The sequence below is a fragment of the Drosophila sulfurigaster genome, chromosome 3, assembly GCF_023558435.1.
Source record: "Drosophila sulfurigaster albostrigata strain 15112-1811.04 chromosome 3, ASM2355843v2, whole genome shotgun sequence".
NCBI classification, from domain to species: domain Eukaryota; kingdom Metazoa; phylum Arthropoda; class Insecta; order Diptera; family Drosophilidae; genus Drosophila; species Drosophila sulfurigaster.
Genome location: NC_084883.1, coordinates 4,808,752 through 4,825,661, shown reverse-complemented (window position 1 = coordinate 4,825,661; position 16,910 = coordinate 4,808,752). Strand labels below are relative to the sequence as shown.

Below are 16,910 nucleotides of genomic sequence, written 5' to 3'. Positions count from 1 at the left end.
AGCTGTCACTATTACCTTGCTTTAGAAAAAAAGTGCGCGTAATTTTGTTTACATTTGTTTGATTAGCGCCCTTTTTAATATGGAGTCCACAAAAGAGCATTTTCGTCATATTTTACTTTATTATTTCCGTAAAGGAAAAAGCGCAGAGAGAGTTGCTAAAAAGTTACGTGATGTGTATGGTGATAAAGCCTTAAAAGAAAGATAGTGTCAAAATTGGTTTCGCAAATTCCGTTCTGGAGATTTTTCACTTAAAGATGAGCCATGGGATTGCAAGGGTGTGGTACATTTTGAGCTGTTTCCAAGGAACCAAACGATTAATTCGGATGTTTACTGTCAATAACTGGACAAATTGAATGCAGCCATCAACGAGAAACGGCCAGAAATGATCAATCGTAAATTTTTCATTTTCCATCATGACAACGCCAGACCACACACATCTTTGATGACCCGCCAAAAACTGGGACAGCTTGGCTGGAAAGTTTTGATGTATCCACCATATAGCCCTGACCTTGCACCATCAGACTACCATTTATTTCGATCTTTGCAGAACTCCTTAAATGGTAAAACTTTGGGCAATGATGAGGCTATAAAATCGCACTTGGTTCAGTTTTTTGCAGATTTAAGCCAGAAGTTCTATGAGCGTGGAATACAAAATTTGCCGGGAAGATGGCAAAAGGTTATCGAACAAAATGAAAATTATATATTTGATTAAAGTTCATTCTAAGTTTGATTAAAAATTCATTTACTTTCTTTCAAAAAATCCGCAATTACTTCTTGGGCAACCCAATATTATTGTTATCAGCGCAATCCCCAATTCGCAAGGGATTATCAGAAACTTGTCGAGCTGAGAATGGAAATACATATGTGTGTATGTATATTCCTTGATTTGACTCTAAATGCATTTACACTGAGTACATACTTACATACAAAATGTTGTCATAAAACTTAAAAGCAACAATAAAGTATCAAAGAACTATATAAAAAATAATTCTTAAACCTTATAAAGCACTAAGCAGAAGTCTTCACCTACGTTCAGTTGCTTACATACAAATCCACAACTACTCAATAATAAATATTGGACTGTCATTAATATGTATATGGATTAAGATACCATTACATTTCGCTTCTTTTTCTGCTTTTTAAAACATGAAATTAATTTAAAGTGTCAGTTGACTTGATATTGAATATGGTTTCATATTTTTATATCTACACAGTATTATACTAAGGGAGATAAGGCCGATTGCTAACACAAAACCGAACTACATAATTACTAAACTTGTTTAACTATACATATATAATACATAATATAATATGAGCCAGTATACAGTACGAGTATACGTAATTACACAACAATTTCCACTATATAAAGTCGAACAGCATTAGGCGAACCAGTATTGACTCGCAGCGTCGCGTAAACGTTATATCTGTTGAACTGAACAGATCAGTAGTGTTTTTCTTTAAACGAAAGTGAAAAAAAAATAAGTTTTAGAAAAAATGAACTCGACAATAAAGGAATTTTACAAAGATAAGACGCTATTCCTGACAGGTGGAAGTGGATTTTTGGGAAGAGGTAGAATAACTATAAAATGCAAACAGTGCCAATGTCAATTAAATAATACATAAATGTAACAAATACATTCAATTAATACGAATGATATGATCAATAATTTTGTTCTCTCCATATGAGTTTTAATTACACGCATGTGCCTTTTTAAAAAATTAAAAATTATTGTTCGTGTTAAAAAGCAAATTGGGATCATAGTTCCTCTAAGCATTACAAATTTTTGAACTCTGATCGGTTTTTCAGTGGTCATTGAGAAAGTGCTACGGGCGACAGAGGCGTCACGTATTTATGTGTTAATTCGATCAAAGCGTGGAAAAAGTCCACAAGACCGCATAGACGAATGGAAAACAGATCTAGTGAGTACTGATTAATATTTTTCACAATATTTTCAAAAACTTTCAATTGAACTCATTATTATTTTAATCCAGTTATTTGGAGTACTACTCAAAACTCAACCAAATGCTCTGGAGAGAATTGTGCCCATATCTGGTGATTGTGAAGAACCAGATCTGGGAATCAGTGCAGATGATCGTGAGCTGCTCAAGAATGAGGTGCAAGTGGTGATTCATTGTGCAGCCACAGTGAACTTTGCTGAACCTTTGCACAAGGCAGTGGATGTTAATACTCGTGCAACTCAGCTTATGTTGAATCTGGCCAAGGAAATGAGTCGACTTGTGGGATTTGTCCACGTCTCCACATCTTTTAGCAATTGTGTAATTCCACACATTTTGGAACAATACTATCCGGACAATCTGATTGCTGGGGCAGATAAGGTTTTACCGATTAGAAAAGTTTGCGGCGATGTTCTATTAGACAAAATGGCATCGACTCTCATGGGCAAGTTTCCTAACACCTACACTTATACAAAGGCTCTGGCAGAACAAGTGATTCAGACCGAGTCGGGAGAATTACCGGTGTGCATCTTCCGACCAGGTTCAAGTAAGTGCATTCACCGAGTTGATTCGATTCCATTCTAATTGTAAAATAATTTTTTAGTTGTTGCAACTTACAAAGAGCCGATGTCGGGATGGATAGACAACATCTACGGACCCCTTGCTATGGTTTATGGTACTGCAATTGGTGTCTTACGAATTGCGCCTGTAAATATGAGAGCTCCCAATGCCATAGTGCCCGTCGACTACTGCGCCAACTGCATTCTTGCTTGTGCAATGCAAACGGCGAACGAATCAGCTGAGAAGAGACGTCGCTCATTGCCTCCGACTATTTATAATTATGTGGCCCATAAGAGTAATCCGATATCAAATGGGACTTTCCATGATATTTTGGCGAAGTATCAACATACTGTTCCATTAGAACAGGCACTGTGGTATCCATTCTTACATACTACATCTTTTCTTTGGCTATTCAAATTAATAGCAATCTTCTATCATACGTTACCCGGTTATGCCATTGATTTGGTGTTACGGTTGCAAGGCCAAAAGCCCCGTTTGATTAAGTTGTATACGAAGATCCACAAAACTATGAATGCACTTGCCCATTTTAGTACTGGATACTGGACACATGAAACGATAAATACGGATCGTCTATGGCAATCACTTTCTGCAGCAGATAAAGAGCATTTCGAATTCGATATGAGAAAATTAGATTGGGATGATTATTTTAGACGCGCAATGGTTGGCATGCGAGTCTATTTGGGCAAAGAGGATCCAAGCGAAGAGGGTATACAGCGTGCAGCCAAGCACTTAAAACGGTATGTATTAAATATCATCAGCAAAAGTAACTGTACATAAATATCGAATGTGCTTTCAGACTCAAAAGACGCCATCGGGTATTACAACTTGTCCTTTGTATATGTGGCATCATTATTACTAAATGGTTTGTTGGGTTGTTTCTTTAAATAATAATTATTATATTTACTTGAGGGCAATTAAAATCTTGTTTTTTTAAGTAATTTGAAAATAAAAATATCATGCTGATAATCAACTTTATTTATATATTCTTTTCATTCAAGCAATACAAACAATATGCATACATTGATCCATGATTTGTCATTTGTCACTTTTAAACTTTTCTCTTGCGTTAATAGATTATATTATGATTACTTTTTTCGTAGTCTGATTAATATTTTATCAGAATTGTTCAATCTATTAGTTATAAACTAATTGTGATGACACTCTTATTTGAGTATCTTTTAATACGGCTCTTGCGGCGCGTCCAAGTCCCGGTAGTGTGATCTGGCGCGATAATCAAAACCACCGGGTCTGTAAGCAACGAAATTGAGTTTAGATTGAGGAATAATATGCAGATCTTAAAATAAAACAAAATGTTTTTGAAATGCTCGAATATGTTTGCATTTCATAGCTTTAGAAAATCGTTCAAGTTTATTAGTTGAAATGAAAATTAAAAGATTTAGGTCTTGGGTTTTATCAATTAATACAATCCACATATTGTACATAGAATCGAAATTGAAATAATAGTTTGCATAATTAATGTTAAGAATTTCCCTTTTTTAAGATAGCATTTCTTAATTTGCTTATAAGAACTGAGCTCGAGAGCTCGACATAGTGTAGTCTGTGTAATTGCTGTGCTTTAAATTTCTTTGTTTGTTTTCATGCTAATCAATTAGTCAAACATATCGGAATTAACAGGCGCGTCCAAATCATGGTAACCGATAAGCCGTCGTTGGTGATCCAAAGGCAATTCTCTGCAAAAAATTTGCGACACAAGAAAGTTGTGACAAATTTCGATTTAAGACCACAGCAAAATATAAAAAAAAAGAGATTTGGGGACAAATACACTAGGTTTTTAAAGGGGAAATATGATGTTTGGAGGGACTTAAAAATATCCTTGCTTTTTTAGCATTCAGACAGAATTAATCTAATCATGTTACAAATTTTTGTATCCTATGTGGCCAAAGCTGAAAAGTTATTTCTTATCACACAAATTAAGTAAAAAATAAAAAAAATTTAGTGAGTAAACAATTTAACAAGATTTTGTACAAACATGCATACATATGTACACATACATGTACCTAATGAATAAATTATAGGAGATTGGAATACTTCAGCTAAAATTCGCTTTAGTCAGAACCGATTTTAGCAATCCACGCTCATAAACAGATTGACAGTGAAAATTCCCTTAATAGACACCTTTATGAAGACACCTCTGTTAAGCGGAAATTAATTCCAAGACACCCCTCTTGGTCTAGTTTTGAAATGTAATCGGACACCTGAGTGATAGAGTTTTTTTTGTTTTCCATTTGATCGAGTTGAAAAAATGTGTAGAAAAATGTTTTAACGATAATTTCAAAGAAAACCTTTCAATAAACCTTGATTACAAATCTCAAATCTACTTAATTTTATGGACAGAACATTATTATTTATTAAACAAACCTGCGTGCTGGCGGAAAATTGCGTCCTCCACGACCACCACCGCCCATCATGGGCGGCGCGAATCCATAAGGCATAGCTGAGAAGGGCGGATACATCGGTGGTCGATAGCTGCAATAATTAAAATTTTTATAAAACCAAATTCATTTAGCAGGCACTTAGTAACTCACCCGCCCCCGCCACGGCCAGACTCGGAGTCCGTGCGCTTAGAGCTGCCGGGATGCTCCGGTAGCTGCGGGCGCTTGGGATCGCGCAAATAATTATTGAAATATTCGACCTCCTTTCGAACCTCGTCAACTTTCTCTTCATGCTTGTTGAAGATGTGCTTGCGGATGAACTCGGGCCCTTTGAATTTTTTACCCGACAAAGGACATAGCCACTTGTCCTTGGCCAATTCTTGGGTGTTAGCCTGTACGAATTTCTCCACTTCCGTGTCTGCATTTTTGGCGCCAAGCTCTTTGATATCGTCTTCGCTCAATTGAACGCTCTTCGTTAAGAATTGAACTAGCTTGCCCTCATACGTCTTAATATATTCTTGAACGTCGTTGGTGGTGACACGCATGGGCGCTGGGCCACGAGCATGGATGATACCACAGCGATTGGGCATCTCATCCTCATAGGGATACTCGCAGTGATTGTAGTAATCCACAGAATGGACAATGCGCAAATACAGTACCAAGCGATCTAGCACTGTCAGCAGCGGCTCATCTCTCTCGATGGGCTCGCCTTCGCTGTCCTTGTTGTCGCCAGCCAAACCCAATAGCTCCTCCTCCTCGGCAGAAGCTTCTTCGATGAGGTAATCGGTTATGTTTTGAAGTACTGGATTCTTCGAATTAAAACCATAAGTAGTCGAGTTGCTTCCACTGCCATTGGTTGTCTCCACACCAGCCTTGCCCTCCGAAGCCGCTTCTTCCGCTGGAGATACATCACTCCACAATCTGAAGCGCTCGTCCAGATTCATTGCAATCTTAGCACATAACTTGATGTCGGAGCGCACAATCTGCTTATGTGCTGTGATGCCATTAGCGGGACGCACCCGTCGACTCAAATCGCGATTCACAATTGCTCCCATTTCGCAGTCCCGAAGACGCTGATTGTTCAGACTCCAGCAGATCTCCTTTATGTTAACATCACGAGTAAAGGTAATCCAACCACGGCGATACCAACGTCGCTCCACTAGAGGATCGGCAATTGCCACGCGCAGATATCCACTAAATCGTGTGCAAATCGCCTCGATTTCTGCCTTGGTTATTGAAGGCGCCAGATTGCGCAAAAATATGGATGATGTGCGATGCAGTGCACGGGGATGTCCATCCTTAACTTTGTCTAAATCGATTGTCTCAGTCACTTCGTCGACAGCTGGTTTTGCAATTTCCCCGTCGCCTTTGTCCTTTTTCTCCAGCTCGTCCTTGTCCACCGCATTTTCTTCAGTTTCTTTCTCAGACTGTTCATCCATAGGTTCAGGCTTTTCTGCGTCCCCATCGGTGATTTCCGTTTTTATTTCAGTTACGTCCTGATTTTTACCCTCAGAGGACTCCTCAGGTTTCGGACTAGCAGGTGGTTGCAATTTGGCCTTAGCCGCTGCTTCCAGCTCTTTGTCTTTTTGTGCCTCGGCCTTTTGATCAGCGCGCAAACCCTCTTCCACGTCATATTTTTCTTTGAGCTTCTCGTCGTCGGAATCCGAGTCCGAATCAGAGCTGCCAGAGGATGAACTTTCGTTGTCGCTACCGTTACGTTTATGTTTCTTGGTTTTCTTTTTTGTTAAATTTTTATCGCTGTCGCTTTTTGGCGAACCTCCATCGGCCTGTCCTTCAGCTGGCTTCTCAGCGGCGTCCTCTTCTTGATCCTTTTTAGATGCAGTCTTCTCTGATGCCGCCATCTCGTCATCATCCCAATTCTCCTCATCAGAGTGCGGGGGCCGCGTTGTTTTACGTGAAGGTGACACAATAATTGGCAAATCGTCGTCCTCCTTTTCAGTTTTTGTCTGCTGCTTTGGACTATCAGGCGTCTCGCGCTTGGTAACAACTGTTGAATCAACCGTTTCCGACTTGCGCTCCTGGACTACAGGTAGATCCTTAGGCTTCTCATCAAGCACCTTGAGATCCTCATCGGTGCCGCCCTCTAACTTAATCACACAAGTGTCAAGTACGCGTACCAATGCATCCCCTTGAGAGGAGTCAATTTTGACATTGTCGATGGTCCCATTCTCGAGTAGTTCAAGAAATACATCTGTACGCCTCTGTAAAAAGTTCGGTTAAGGTGAGTGGAAATTCTTAAGAAGTCGGAATGTAAATAGTGCATTTACCTTCAAAAATCCTCGTTGTTCTTCACTGCGCCGCACGCTATCCTCGGGATGATATTTATTTTTGAACCTACGAGAGATAAAATATAGCTGATAAGAAATGGAATCTTGCAGAGCGAGATAATGTGCTGTAATACGATGTGGATATAGCTTAAGTACGTCTCGTATTGAGATATATTTAGATAGATATATGGATATACCACGCGCATCCGCTGGCTGATTGGCATCACATCAAATTTAGAATTAGTACTACATTGTTTTACGCTTGCTTTGAATTGAATTGAGTTTTGTAATTGATTTAGATATCGGTTGCAAGTACATATTACCCAAAGTCTTACCTTTGCATATTTTTTTATATGCTCACATATTTAATGCACATATGTTTATGTACGAGAGAATAGCATGTTTAGGCAACGAATTTAAATAAATCGCGGTTTCAAAAATATAAAACACACCCACGGCATTGCTCGCCGGGTACTTTAAATTTAACTGTTATCATATGTATTTAGTTCAATATGCTTCTATCGAGGCAGAGACAGAGCCGAAGGCAGAGGCAGACGCTGAAGCGGAAACTGAAGCTGAATCACTGTCTCGTCTCTGACTCTCAGCAGTTCGAAACTCGTCATAAAACCCATTAAAGCTGCAGAGAAAAACTTAATAATAAGTAGGTATACAAATAGGAAGTTATGATTTGTGATGGATTTGATTTGTTGATTCGAGATTTCAAATTGAACCAATCAAAATAGTCTTCAGGAAGAGTAGCTTTCCATTGTCCTTTGCGTGTAGCTCTTGTTGATTCATATTTTGCTTTAGTTGTTCTCAATTGCTGATCAATTTGCGCAACTCACCATTCCTCATCCTTGTGGGCCACGAAGAACTCATTCAGCTGCTGTCGCTTAAAGTCCGTCTTATACTCGGTGTACTTGCGCATCACCTCCGAGTCGGAAATGTTTTCATCCTGCGTGTCCAGAAACTGTTTCAAAGTCAGCATCGCCGGCTGAGTTTGCGTGTCACTTGTCACGCCACCACTTGGAACTGATTCGCGGGCAGATGGCACGTGGCTTGCATGCGAATAGGCTGAGTGCAGTGACTGATAATGATCGTTCCAGGCCTGCACTAGGTACGGATCATAGCCTGCAAAAAGAGAGTGAATGTATTAATAAGATGTTCTATTTTTTGTTTTAACCAACTCACCAAAGCGTGGATTCGAGCGCATCTCGTTGTCACCCCAGTCGGGACGCATGCGCTTCGCGGGCGGCATCTCGCGTCCAGGTGATCCATATCGTGGACGTGGTCCGGAGCCGCGGTAGTCGCTGTAATCTGGCCGATGCCGTGCGCCGCCACCACCTCCTCCGCCACCGCCAGCTGCCGAACTACCTCGAAATGGATTGCTGTGAAGCAGTTTATTGGATTGTAATGGCACCGAGTCCAAACCAGACAATAATGTCCATTACTTACCGCTCTGCTCCCCACTCGTCGCGAGCATTTGCGCCACCACCCATTGGACGTCGTTCATCCCGACGTTCTGGCCGATAGCTGTCACGTTCACCGCGAAACTTGTCGCGCCGTTTGCGATCATATTCATCTTCCGAATCACCCATTGCCGTTTGTCTTCAAGTTACAATGCTAATTGAGCAACAATTATCGAAGAGAAAGCGGTTTTTGCTTTATCCGCTGCAAGTCGCACACATAACCTCAATACGCCTGTTTTATTTATGTGAATCAACTGTTTGCATGAGTTTTACAGTTTGCATTTCCAACTAATTGTTCACTATAAGAAAAACGGTCAATTGCCAATTGCAAAATGGATCAATCTGCTTAGTTTTCATTTGCAGCTGCCATTGCCGCCATCTTGCCGCCTTTGCTTTCGGTGCAAAAACGCTTACGTGTTGTTGTTGGGTTGACAAACTTGAATAGTATTCCGTATAAATACAAATGCAATTTTTTGTGTGCGACTTGCGGCTTCAGAAGCAAATACAAACAACACTTTTTTACAAACCTTTTATAATTTATCAATAAATTTACTATTTATTTATTATCCTACTTTTCGCAGTGCGGCATCCGAGTAGAGGTGGATAGACATCGATAACATTGTCGATGAGTTCATATTTTACATAAGTTGTGTAATCGATATCCCTAATAATAATTATCGATTGTTCTTGACCCCTTATTGTAAGATGTATTACGGTATATTCAATCGTATCTTGAAAAATATGCAATAGTTATTTAAAATAAAAATTAGAAATCATACTTAACGAAGCCATTCATTTCACTACCACGATATATCGATAAATTACTTATTGTGAATATTGTGAAGTGTGCCGCGCTGCCAACTATGTTCAAGGTATATTTACGCATTTCGTATTGGTATTATTTAAAAATATTGCACACGGTCACACTCTAACGCCGATTAAAACCGCAATTGTTTTTTTTAAGTTTAAGTTAAAGTTGAATTCATCTAAACATAAATAAGATGTTTAAAATAATAGTGCAATCGATGCTAAATCGATCACTATGGCCTTGCTGCAACAAATTAAGTCGAAAGGAGATTTCAAAATATATAGGTGGTATAAATAAATTCAATGGTAAATCAGTTGAACATATTTTAAATATATATATATATATTTTTATTTTATTACACGTTTCATATATATCGTATATATAGACTTCTGTTGTTATTATATTTATATGTACAGCTTAGTTTTAAAACTATTTAAAGTATATGTACGTGTAATCTAGACCTATTTAGATTTGTTATGTATGTATGTAATTAATTTCAAAAATGTAATTATGTATATGCGCCCAAGAGTTGCATATTACTCAGTTTTAGTTAATGCGTTGCCACACGATCGCCCAAAGATACACAGAAATAGCAAATTACATTAACTTGTACATATACGTCAATGTATGTATTGTATATAGATATATGTATATATTATTTTTCTCAAACTTAAGTCAAGTTATACTCGTAATTTTTACGCCTCTGAAGTATAAAAATTTTAAATATATATTATTTTTGTAATTCTTGGTTTTTGTTGTTGTTTTAGCAATACATAATATTCATTTGCATGAAATAATTTCAAAATTAGATGTCAGTTTGATAGATAGACTTAATTAAGTTACGTGTAAGTATGTCTATGTAGATAGATCAATGCACCTTATGTTTTCAGAAAAAAAACAACAAGCTAACCTCTCATGTGTTAGTATTATATGCTTGATAATAGTTATAATAATAGTTCATAATAATCATAATATAATAATAATTATAATAATAATAGATAGGTTTGCACAATATTTAATTGTTTGTTGGGTTTAAATGCTAACAATCTCTACATCTCTCTCATTTTAATTAATGCGGTTTCCATAATAATAATGATAATAATAGTAATTCGAATAATAATAATAATACAAAGAAGCCAATAAATTGCAATTCACCAAAATAATTTGTGTTGATCTCTTAAGCAGGCACACTCTAGGTTCGGTACTTAAAATTTAGACGTATCATCTGCCCTTAAACGAGGCTAAGATATAACTTAAGGTTCTTCTTTTGGCAGTGTAGCGTTTAAATTAAAAGCATAGATTGCCGAGAAACGAAAATAAAATGGTGTATGAACAGAAAATATACGTATAAGAAAATAAGATAAAATGGTTCCATTGTGTTTTTGGATTTCTTTATTTTTTATGAAACTGTCGAATTGTCTTCTCTATTACGTATATTTCTTTGTTGACTGCTTTTCATTTAGAATATTAAATTGAATATAATTATTAATTTGTTTTCTTTTGAGTTCTTTTGTTTTTCATTCTTCTTTTTCTTTTTCATTTGTTTGTTTTTTGTTTGTTGCTGTATTTTTGTTTCGTATTTCGTAACACTAAAATGCCATCAATTCAGTTTTAAGTTGTATGTATTTTTTTCCGGGGTTTTTCATTCCTGCTAACTGCATTTGTTGTTGAATAATGTGCGTTGTTTTTGCCTTCTCGTAGTCGTATTTTAAATGTATTACAATATTTATCGTATCTATATTGACTTGAACTGTTTTTTTTTCGTATCTCTATGTACTAGATCGTAGATAATTATTAATTATTTACTCGTATATTACTGATTGCTACACATTGCAAACGAAATTTGACAAATAGTATTTAATAATAACGGAAATTTGTATGATTATATCTTGTTTGTATAATAATAATAATATATTGTTTGTTTACTTTCAATTTTGGCAGTGAGAAAACTACACAACTTAAAACTTAACTCCTTTTGCATCCGATTTTCGATATTAGATTATGTGATTGAAAAAGCAATTTTCTTATTAGTTTTTGTTATTGTTTTCCATCTTTTAACTTTGGGTTGGTTCGAAATTAAATGTTGTTTTTGGAAACATCCTTCCATCTAACCATCGAGTGCTGCGAAACAGGTACCTCGAAAAAAAGGCGTAAGGAGTTCGAACTTCGAACAGAACCATTTTTGAGGTTATGGGAATTTGCGAATTCAATGCAAAAAAGAAAATTCAATAATTGCTGTTTTGTAAGTATTTAATGTGTGTGTAAGTATATTTGTGGTTTAGCGCTGTATGCTAAGGTCTCGCTTGTAGTTACGTTTATTATTAATGCTCAAAAACCGTTCAATCGTGTTTCATTTGAATGTTTCGTTTGAGGTAGTTTTCAATTCAGGATCAATATCTACAAGTTGAACACAAAACTCCAATTTCAATTTCAATTCGTTTTTCATTCATTTCATTTCATTTCTCTTCTCTTGGTTTGCATATTTTCTTTGTATTTTTTGTTGATAAGGATCATTTTTAGCTGTGTGCTCAATTGGGTTATATTTGTGGATCGTATCATCTAAGGATAAGATTAAAAATGTATTTGTGGGCAAAACAAGTTACAAGTTACACATAACAGAAAACAGTGCATAAAAATTAAATAAAGTTTTTATGTTTCTTTGTTTTTGTTTTTGTTTTGTTTTTTTGGTTTTGTCATTTTTTGGTTGTTTTGAAAATTTTCAAAAATCTACATAACGATTTGTTTTCACTTAATTTGTTTTGTTTCGTTTTATTTTGCTTTGCTTTGTTTACTTCGGTTTGTTTCAATTAAATGAATGGATATCTCAACAAGTTGTTACTTTATATCTTATGTTCATCATTATAATTTTGTCAGGTTGCTTTTTGTATGTTTCGTATTTGTTGCTTGTCGTAATGCTTCTTTGTATAGAGTGAGAGTTACATAAGTACATACATACATATTTACAATTACTGGCTTAGGTATAGGCTTAGGTATTTTCCACATTATTCGGGTATTCTATACGAGTATTCCGTATGCTTAGGTATTATCAAATTTGCAAGAAATCGTTTAGCGAGGGCGAGAGGAGTTTAAATTGTAATTGTATTCTTTCGTTACTATTTGTTAGGTTAAATTACTTGACTTAATTTTAATTCACACTTGACATGCCATCAGCCTGGTAGATTATATTTTCTTTATTATTATTATTATAATATTTTGTTTTCATTAAATTAGAAATTTCATTAATTTTAAAAAGGTTGTTAGCAAATCATTTGTTTTAGTATTATCTAAAGCTATTTTATAGCGCGTCTTATGTTTCAATTATTTTTTAGGGACCTACTCTCAAGTTTGACCCATTTTAAAATCATTTCTTGTGTTTCACTTTTTCAATTTTGATGCTAGTTTCCCAATTGGCAAAACTAAAACTTGGACTACTACAAATATAACTAAAGTTCATTTCATTCCTCGAAGCTCTTTCACAAAATCCCTTTTCAGTTCTCCCAGTATTACAAACAGAAATCATTCATTTGTTTCTTACTTAGCCTGCTTTCCAATATCAATTTCATTTTCATCATCATTTTATAGCCACACTCAGAATCTTTGAAAAGCCAACTTCACAGCCGTTTGCTTCGCATGTTTTGATCGATTTATCAACATACAAAATCAATCATCCATCATCAGTTTTTGTTTTTTTTTTTTTGGGCCTAAGTCTAACGAGTCTTTGCCTACTTGTCGCATTCTCTTCAATAAATCAAAATAAACCGAATGAAAATGGGGGAAAATAATAAATAAAAACACATTTGCTGCATTTATGTTTATGTTTGAATTTCAGTTGTTTTTTTTTTTGCTGTTTTCATTCAACATATTTTCATATATATTGTGTATATTTTGTATATTTCTGTTTTGTTTTTGCATGCTCCATTCTTGCATTTACGTAAAATAGTAAAAATTATTTATAGATTATGATAAATGTTTGATTTATACATATTAGAGTAGTGGGTAAAACTACAAAACAAATTATTTATAATAATTAAACGCGCTTTATGCATACTAGAGAACTTAAAATTAAAATCAATCGTGTAAAGAAGAAACTTAAGAGTGTTTTTTACGTTTTTAATTTTTAATGGGGATTCTTCCACTTATAAGTTTTGTATTTATTTGATTAATTATAATTAAATTATTCACTGTGTATCTGTTTTCTATTCTGAAGAGTGTTGTTAATATATTTATATGTTTGATTCTTTCAATGATTTCAATTATAATTCTTTAAATACGATTTACGTTATAAAAAATTCAATGGTTATAAATTAAATTTACTTAAATATGAGTGTCCGTATGTATGTGTATTGGTGTGTGTGTGTTGGTGTGTGTGTGTGGATGTGATAATTATATTTAATTAACGTAAATAATTATACAGTAATAAAAATAGTAGTAAAATTAAAGAATTGCACATTTTAAAAAAGATGTCTGCCACGTTTTTACACAATTAAAAAAATAATTGGGATTTACATTAATATATTGTTTGTTTATTTGTTGTTATTTTCTTGTTTTCTCATCGTATTTTACAAATCGCTACTAAAATTAATATAAATTTGATTTAAGTTAAAATAAGGCCAACAATTTGTATTTGTTTTTGTTTTTGTTTGTTTCTTTCATTGTTTTAAATTACAATTCAAAATCAAAATCAAAAGCAAAAGCAAAAGCAGCATAAACAAAATATTCAAATTCAAATTAAAAATATAAATTGCATAACATAATTTCAAATAAAGCAAATTGCCAAAAAATTAATATATAAAAAATTAAATAGTTTGCACGTTGTTGTTCTTGTTTTTGTTACAAAACAAAATTTTGATTTTGCCAAATTGTTTTTGTGTTTATAGTTTTTAAATTTAATGTCTAAAATGTACAAGTATGCATTCATTTTAAATTTTACAATTTTAATTTAAAAATTAATATTGAAGTCTTTTGGTGTATGTGTGTGTGTGTGTGTGTGGGTGTGTGTGTAAGTGACTGTGCATGCCAAGTGATTGAAACTTATTCAAATTTAGTTTAGCAAAAAGTGCATTTTGTTTTCCATGTGGCGTTTTTTCTTTTTCTTTTCATTTTTTTTTTGTAATTATTTAATTAATACCGTTAATGCCTTTTTGAGTAAAACTCCAATCACTTTTTGTTTTTACAATTTTTACAATTTTGTTATATTTATAAAAAAACGACGCCAATTTGTTTCCATGAATCAAGAAAATTACAAAATAAACTGCGAGAAAAAAATTGTATAAAAAACGACGGCGCTTAAAAAATGTTCTTCGTAAATTCTCGTGTTAAAAATATAAGGAGGGCATAATAAAAAATATGTCGTTTTCTCTTGTTGTTGTTGTTGTTCTTGTTATTTCACTTATATTTTTTATACAGTTTTTGTTTTGTTTTGTTTTCAGTTAATATGATTAAAAAAATATTTATAAAATCAGTCCAAGTTTTGCGTGTTTTTTTTTTTCGTTTTTTGTTTTTGTTTTTAGATTTAGTTAGAGTTTTGTTTTCGAATCATTTAACTTATATTAGAAGTTGATGTTTATTAGTTAGGTTGTTAGTTTATATAGTATGGGGGAATTATAAATCAAATTTAGTCGCTGCTTTTGAATTAGTTTACATATTATACACTTGCTTCTGCTATTATAATTAAATCATTCTTATTATCATTATTGTTTATTATAAGTGTGTGTGTGTGTGTGTGGTTGGTGTGTGTATTTTTTTTATATTTTTAAAATATAAACAATCTTTATTCTCTTCTGTTTTGCAGGCGCTTGCAGTTGTCACCCAAACATAAGTTAATACAATTTATCAATTATTCTCTTGTCTCTTCTCTTCTCTTCTCTTCTCTTCTCTTCTCTTCTCTTCTCTTCTCTTCTCTTCTCTTCTCTTCTCTTCTCTTCTCTTCTCTTCTCTTCGCTTCTCTTCTCTTCAGTTAAGGTATTTTTGTTTCTGCTTTATAACTCTACGCCCTTTCTAGATGTGTGTTCCATTTTCTTGTTGTTTAAGCATTTGTGTTAAGAAGTTCTTTGCACATATACATATATCATCGCTGTATGTATATATATATCTATATGTATCATTATTTGTATATTCATAATCGTCTTAGGTCTAATATTTGCAGACTTAACACTAAATAACTGCATTTTACGCTTACTTCTCGTACTTTTATCTATCAAGTTCCAAAAAATGAGGGAAATCTATCTCTGCGAATCGATTCTCATGCGCTGTTCAGATTTGAAATCTATATGTATGTGTGTGTATTGTATTGTATACAAGCTGCCCCGCCCTCCTCACTTCACTCTTCACTCAATAATGCTGCCTAGCAGTCCCACTCCCACTCCCACTCCCACTCCTAGATCCACTCCGAGCAGGGGCTATGCGGTGGTCGTCGAGTGCTCCGACTTCAGGGGCACGCCCATCAGCGCCATGGCCGTGTGGGCGTTGGCATACATGCTGCCGTTGGCCACCGCTGATGACGTCGTCGAGCTCGCCGGCACCGCTGCTGTGATGCTGGTGGATGAGCTTGCCGCTGCAGTGGTTGCACTGTTGCTGTTGCCAACTCCTCCGCCTCCGCCGCCTCCTCCTCCGCCTCCGCCAATGTAATCACTGCTGGTGCTGACCGCAGAGACGGCAGATGAACCACCGGGCAGCGAGTGCACGGGCAGAGTGTGCAGCTGTTGGTGTTGTTGCTGCTGATGCTGTTGCTGTTGTTGCGCCGCCGCAGCCAAAGCTGCTTGGGAGGATGTGGACGCCGAGTCGGCATCGAGGCCGGCAGTGATGGCGCCACCGACGGCGCCACGCATGCGCTCGGCACGCGCCAGACGCTCCTGCTCCTCCTGCTGGGCCTGGAGATGGGACTGCACCGAGGGCGGTATGGCGTGGACGTCCCAGATCTCCTCGAGAAACTTGGGCAGCTTGCGATTCTTGAGCTTGAGGGAGAAGCACATCTCGGCATTCTGGTTGCCCAGCGTGCGCAGCTCGGTGAGTATGGAGAGCAGTTTGGCGTAGAAGACGAGACTCATGGAGTCGCCGCAGTGGCGATTGAGTATATAAATGCGTAGCGTGTCGATGTAATAGCTCTGTATCGCTTCGACCAGCTGGGCCTTCTCCAGTCCCGGCCGATCCGAGAAGATCACAATGGCAGTGAGTAGCGCGTACTCCACGTTGTCCACCTTCATCGAGAACATCTGTCGGCAAAAGTGCAGCAGATCCTCAATGTTATCCGCCATGCCCGCCATTTTGTACGAGTCTCGTGTGTACGATCGATTGTTCGCAAAGAATATCGAGTCCGAGTTGTGATCGTAGCGTCGCGCCATTCGCAACATCATCACTTCAGATGAGCAGGCCTTAAAAAAGATAATTCCAATTAATCTTGATCTATATCAATATC

General features: G+C 36.1%; 3 protein-coding genes and 1 long non-coding RNA gene across 9 annotated transcripts in view; 1 reads left to right on the top strand and 3 right to left on the bottom strand.

Annotated features, from left to right (window-relative positions):
- Nucleotides 1-99: 99 nt before the first annotated feature.
- On the bottom strand, nucleotides 100-796 carry LOC133842205 (uncharacterized). The gene is made up of 2 exons (XR_009894371.1): nucleotides 747-796; nucleotides 100-633 (listed from the first exon to the last, which is right to left on the bottom strand). It is a non-coding gene; the product is annotated as an uncharacterized LOC133842205 (long non-coding RNA).
- A 595-nt stretch (nucleotides 797-1,391) lies between these two features.
- On the top strand, nucleotides 1,392-3,513 carry LOC133842197 (fatty acyl-CoA reductase wat-like). Its single transcript, XM_062275206.1, has 5 exons — nucleotides 1,392-1,570; nucleotides 1,808-1,920; nucleotides 1,993-2,503; nucleotides 2,561-3,275; nucleotides 3,335-3,513. The coding sequence occupies exons 1-5, from the start codon at nucleotides 1,495-1,497 to the stop codon at nucleotides 3,420-3,422; spliced, it is 1,503 nt and encodes a 500-aa protein (XP_062131190.1). The 5' UTR covers nucleotides 1,392-1,494; the 3' UTR covers nucleotides 3,423-3,513.
- Nucleotides 3,514-3,921: 408 nt separating this feature from the next.
- Nucleotides 3,922-9,369, bottom strand: LOC133842195 (serrate RNA effector molecule homolog). Of its 2 annotated transcripts, XM_062275198.1 has the most exons (8): nucleotides 9,216-9,369; nucleotides 8,675-8,827; nucleotides 8,411-8,607; nucleotides 8,065-8,350; nucleotides 7,220-7,286; nucleotides 5,085-7,153; nucleotides 4,918-5,025; nucleotides 3,924-4,229 (listed from the first exon to the last, which is right to left on the bottom strand). In XM_062275198.1, exons 2-8 carry the CDS (start codon nucleotides 8,815-8,817, stop codon nucleotides 4,148-4,150), a joined length of 2,952 nt encoding a protein of 983 aa, XP_062131182.1. In that variant the 5' UTR covers nucleotides 8,818-8,827; nucleotides 9,216-9,369; the 3' UTR covers nucleotides 3,924-4,147. The 2 variants fall into 2 exon arrangements, with proteins under 2 accessions (XP_062131184.1, XP_062131182.1); XM_062275200.1 differs by lacking the exons at nucleotides 8,065-8,350; nucleotides 8,411-8,607; nucleotides 8,675-8,827; nucleotides 9,216-9,369 and adding an exon at nucleotides 7,555-7,703 and having other exon boundaries at nucleotides 3,922-4,229.
- A 5,595-nt stretch (nucleotides 9,370-14,964) lies between these two features.
- LOC133842196 (ecdysone receptor) overlaps nucleotides 14,965-16,910 on the bottom strand; it is a 56,087-nt gene continuing 54,141 nt past the window's right edge. For all 5 annotated transcript variants that reach the window (XM_062275201.1, XM_062275203.1, XM_062275204.1 and 2 more), the window contains one exon: nucleotides 14,965-16,866. In XM_062275201.1, coding sequence (XP_062131185.1) covers nucleotides 15,895-16,866 — 972 coding nt within the window. In that variant the 3' untranslated portion in view covers nucleotides 14,965-15,894. The remainder of the gene's footprint in view (nucleotides 16,867-16,910) is intronic.

Bases quoted from the DNA above. Each gene is read 5' to 3' on its own strand.
- LOC133842197 (XM_062275206.1), top strand. From the start codon at position 1,495: ATGAACTCGACAATAAAGGAATTTTACAAAGATAAGACGCTATTCCTG. The intron at 2,504-2,560 runs GTAAGTGCATTC...ATAATTTTTTAG, and splicing joins CATCTTCCGACCAGGTTCAA to TTGTTGCAACTTACAAAGAG. The intron at 3,276-3,334 runs GTATGTATTAAA...ATGTGCTTTCAG, and splicing joins GCAGCCAAGCACTTAAAACG to ACTCAAAAGACGCCATCGGG.
- LOC133842195 (XM_062275198.1), bottom strand. From the start codon at position 8,817: ATGGGTGATTCGGAAGATGAATATGATCGCAAACGGCGCGACAAGTTT. The intron at 7,154-7,219 runs GTAAATGCACTA...AACTTTTTACAG, and splicing joins AACAACGAGGATTTTTGAAG to AGGCGTACAGATGTATTTCT. The intron at 5,026-5,084 runs GTGAGTTACTAA...TAATTATTGCAG, and splicing joins TCTGGCCGTGGCGGGGGCGG to CTATCGACCACCGATGTATC.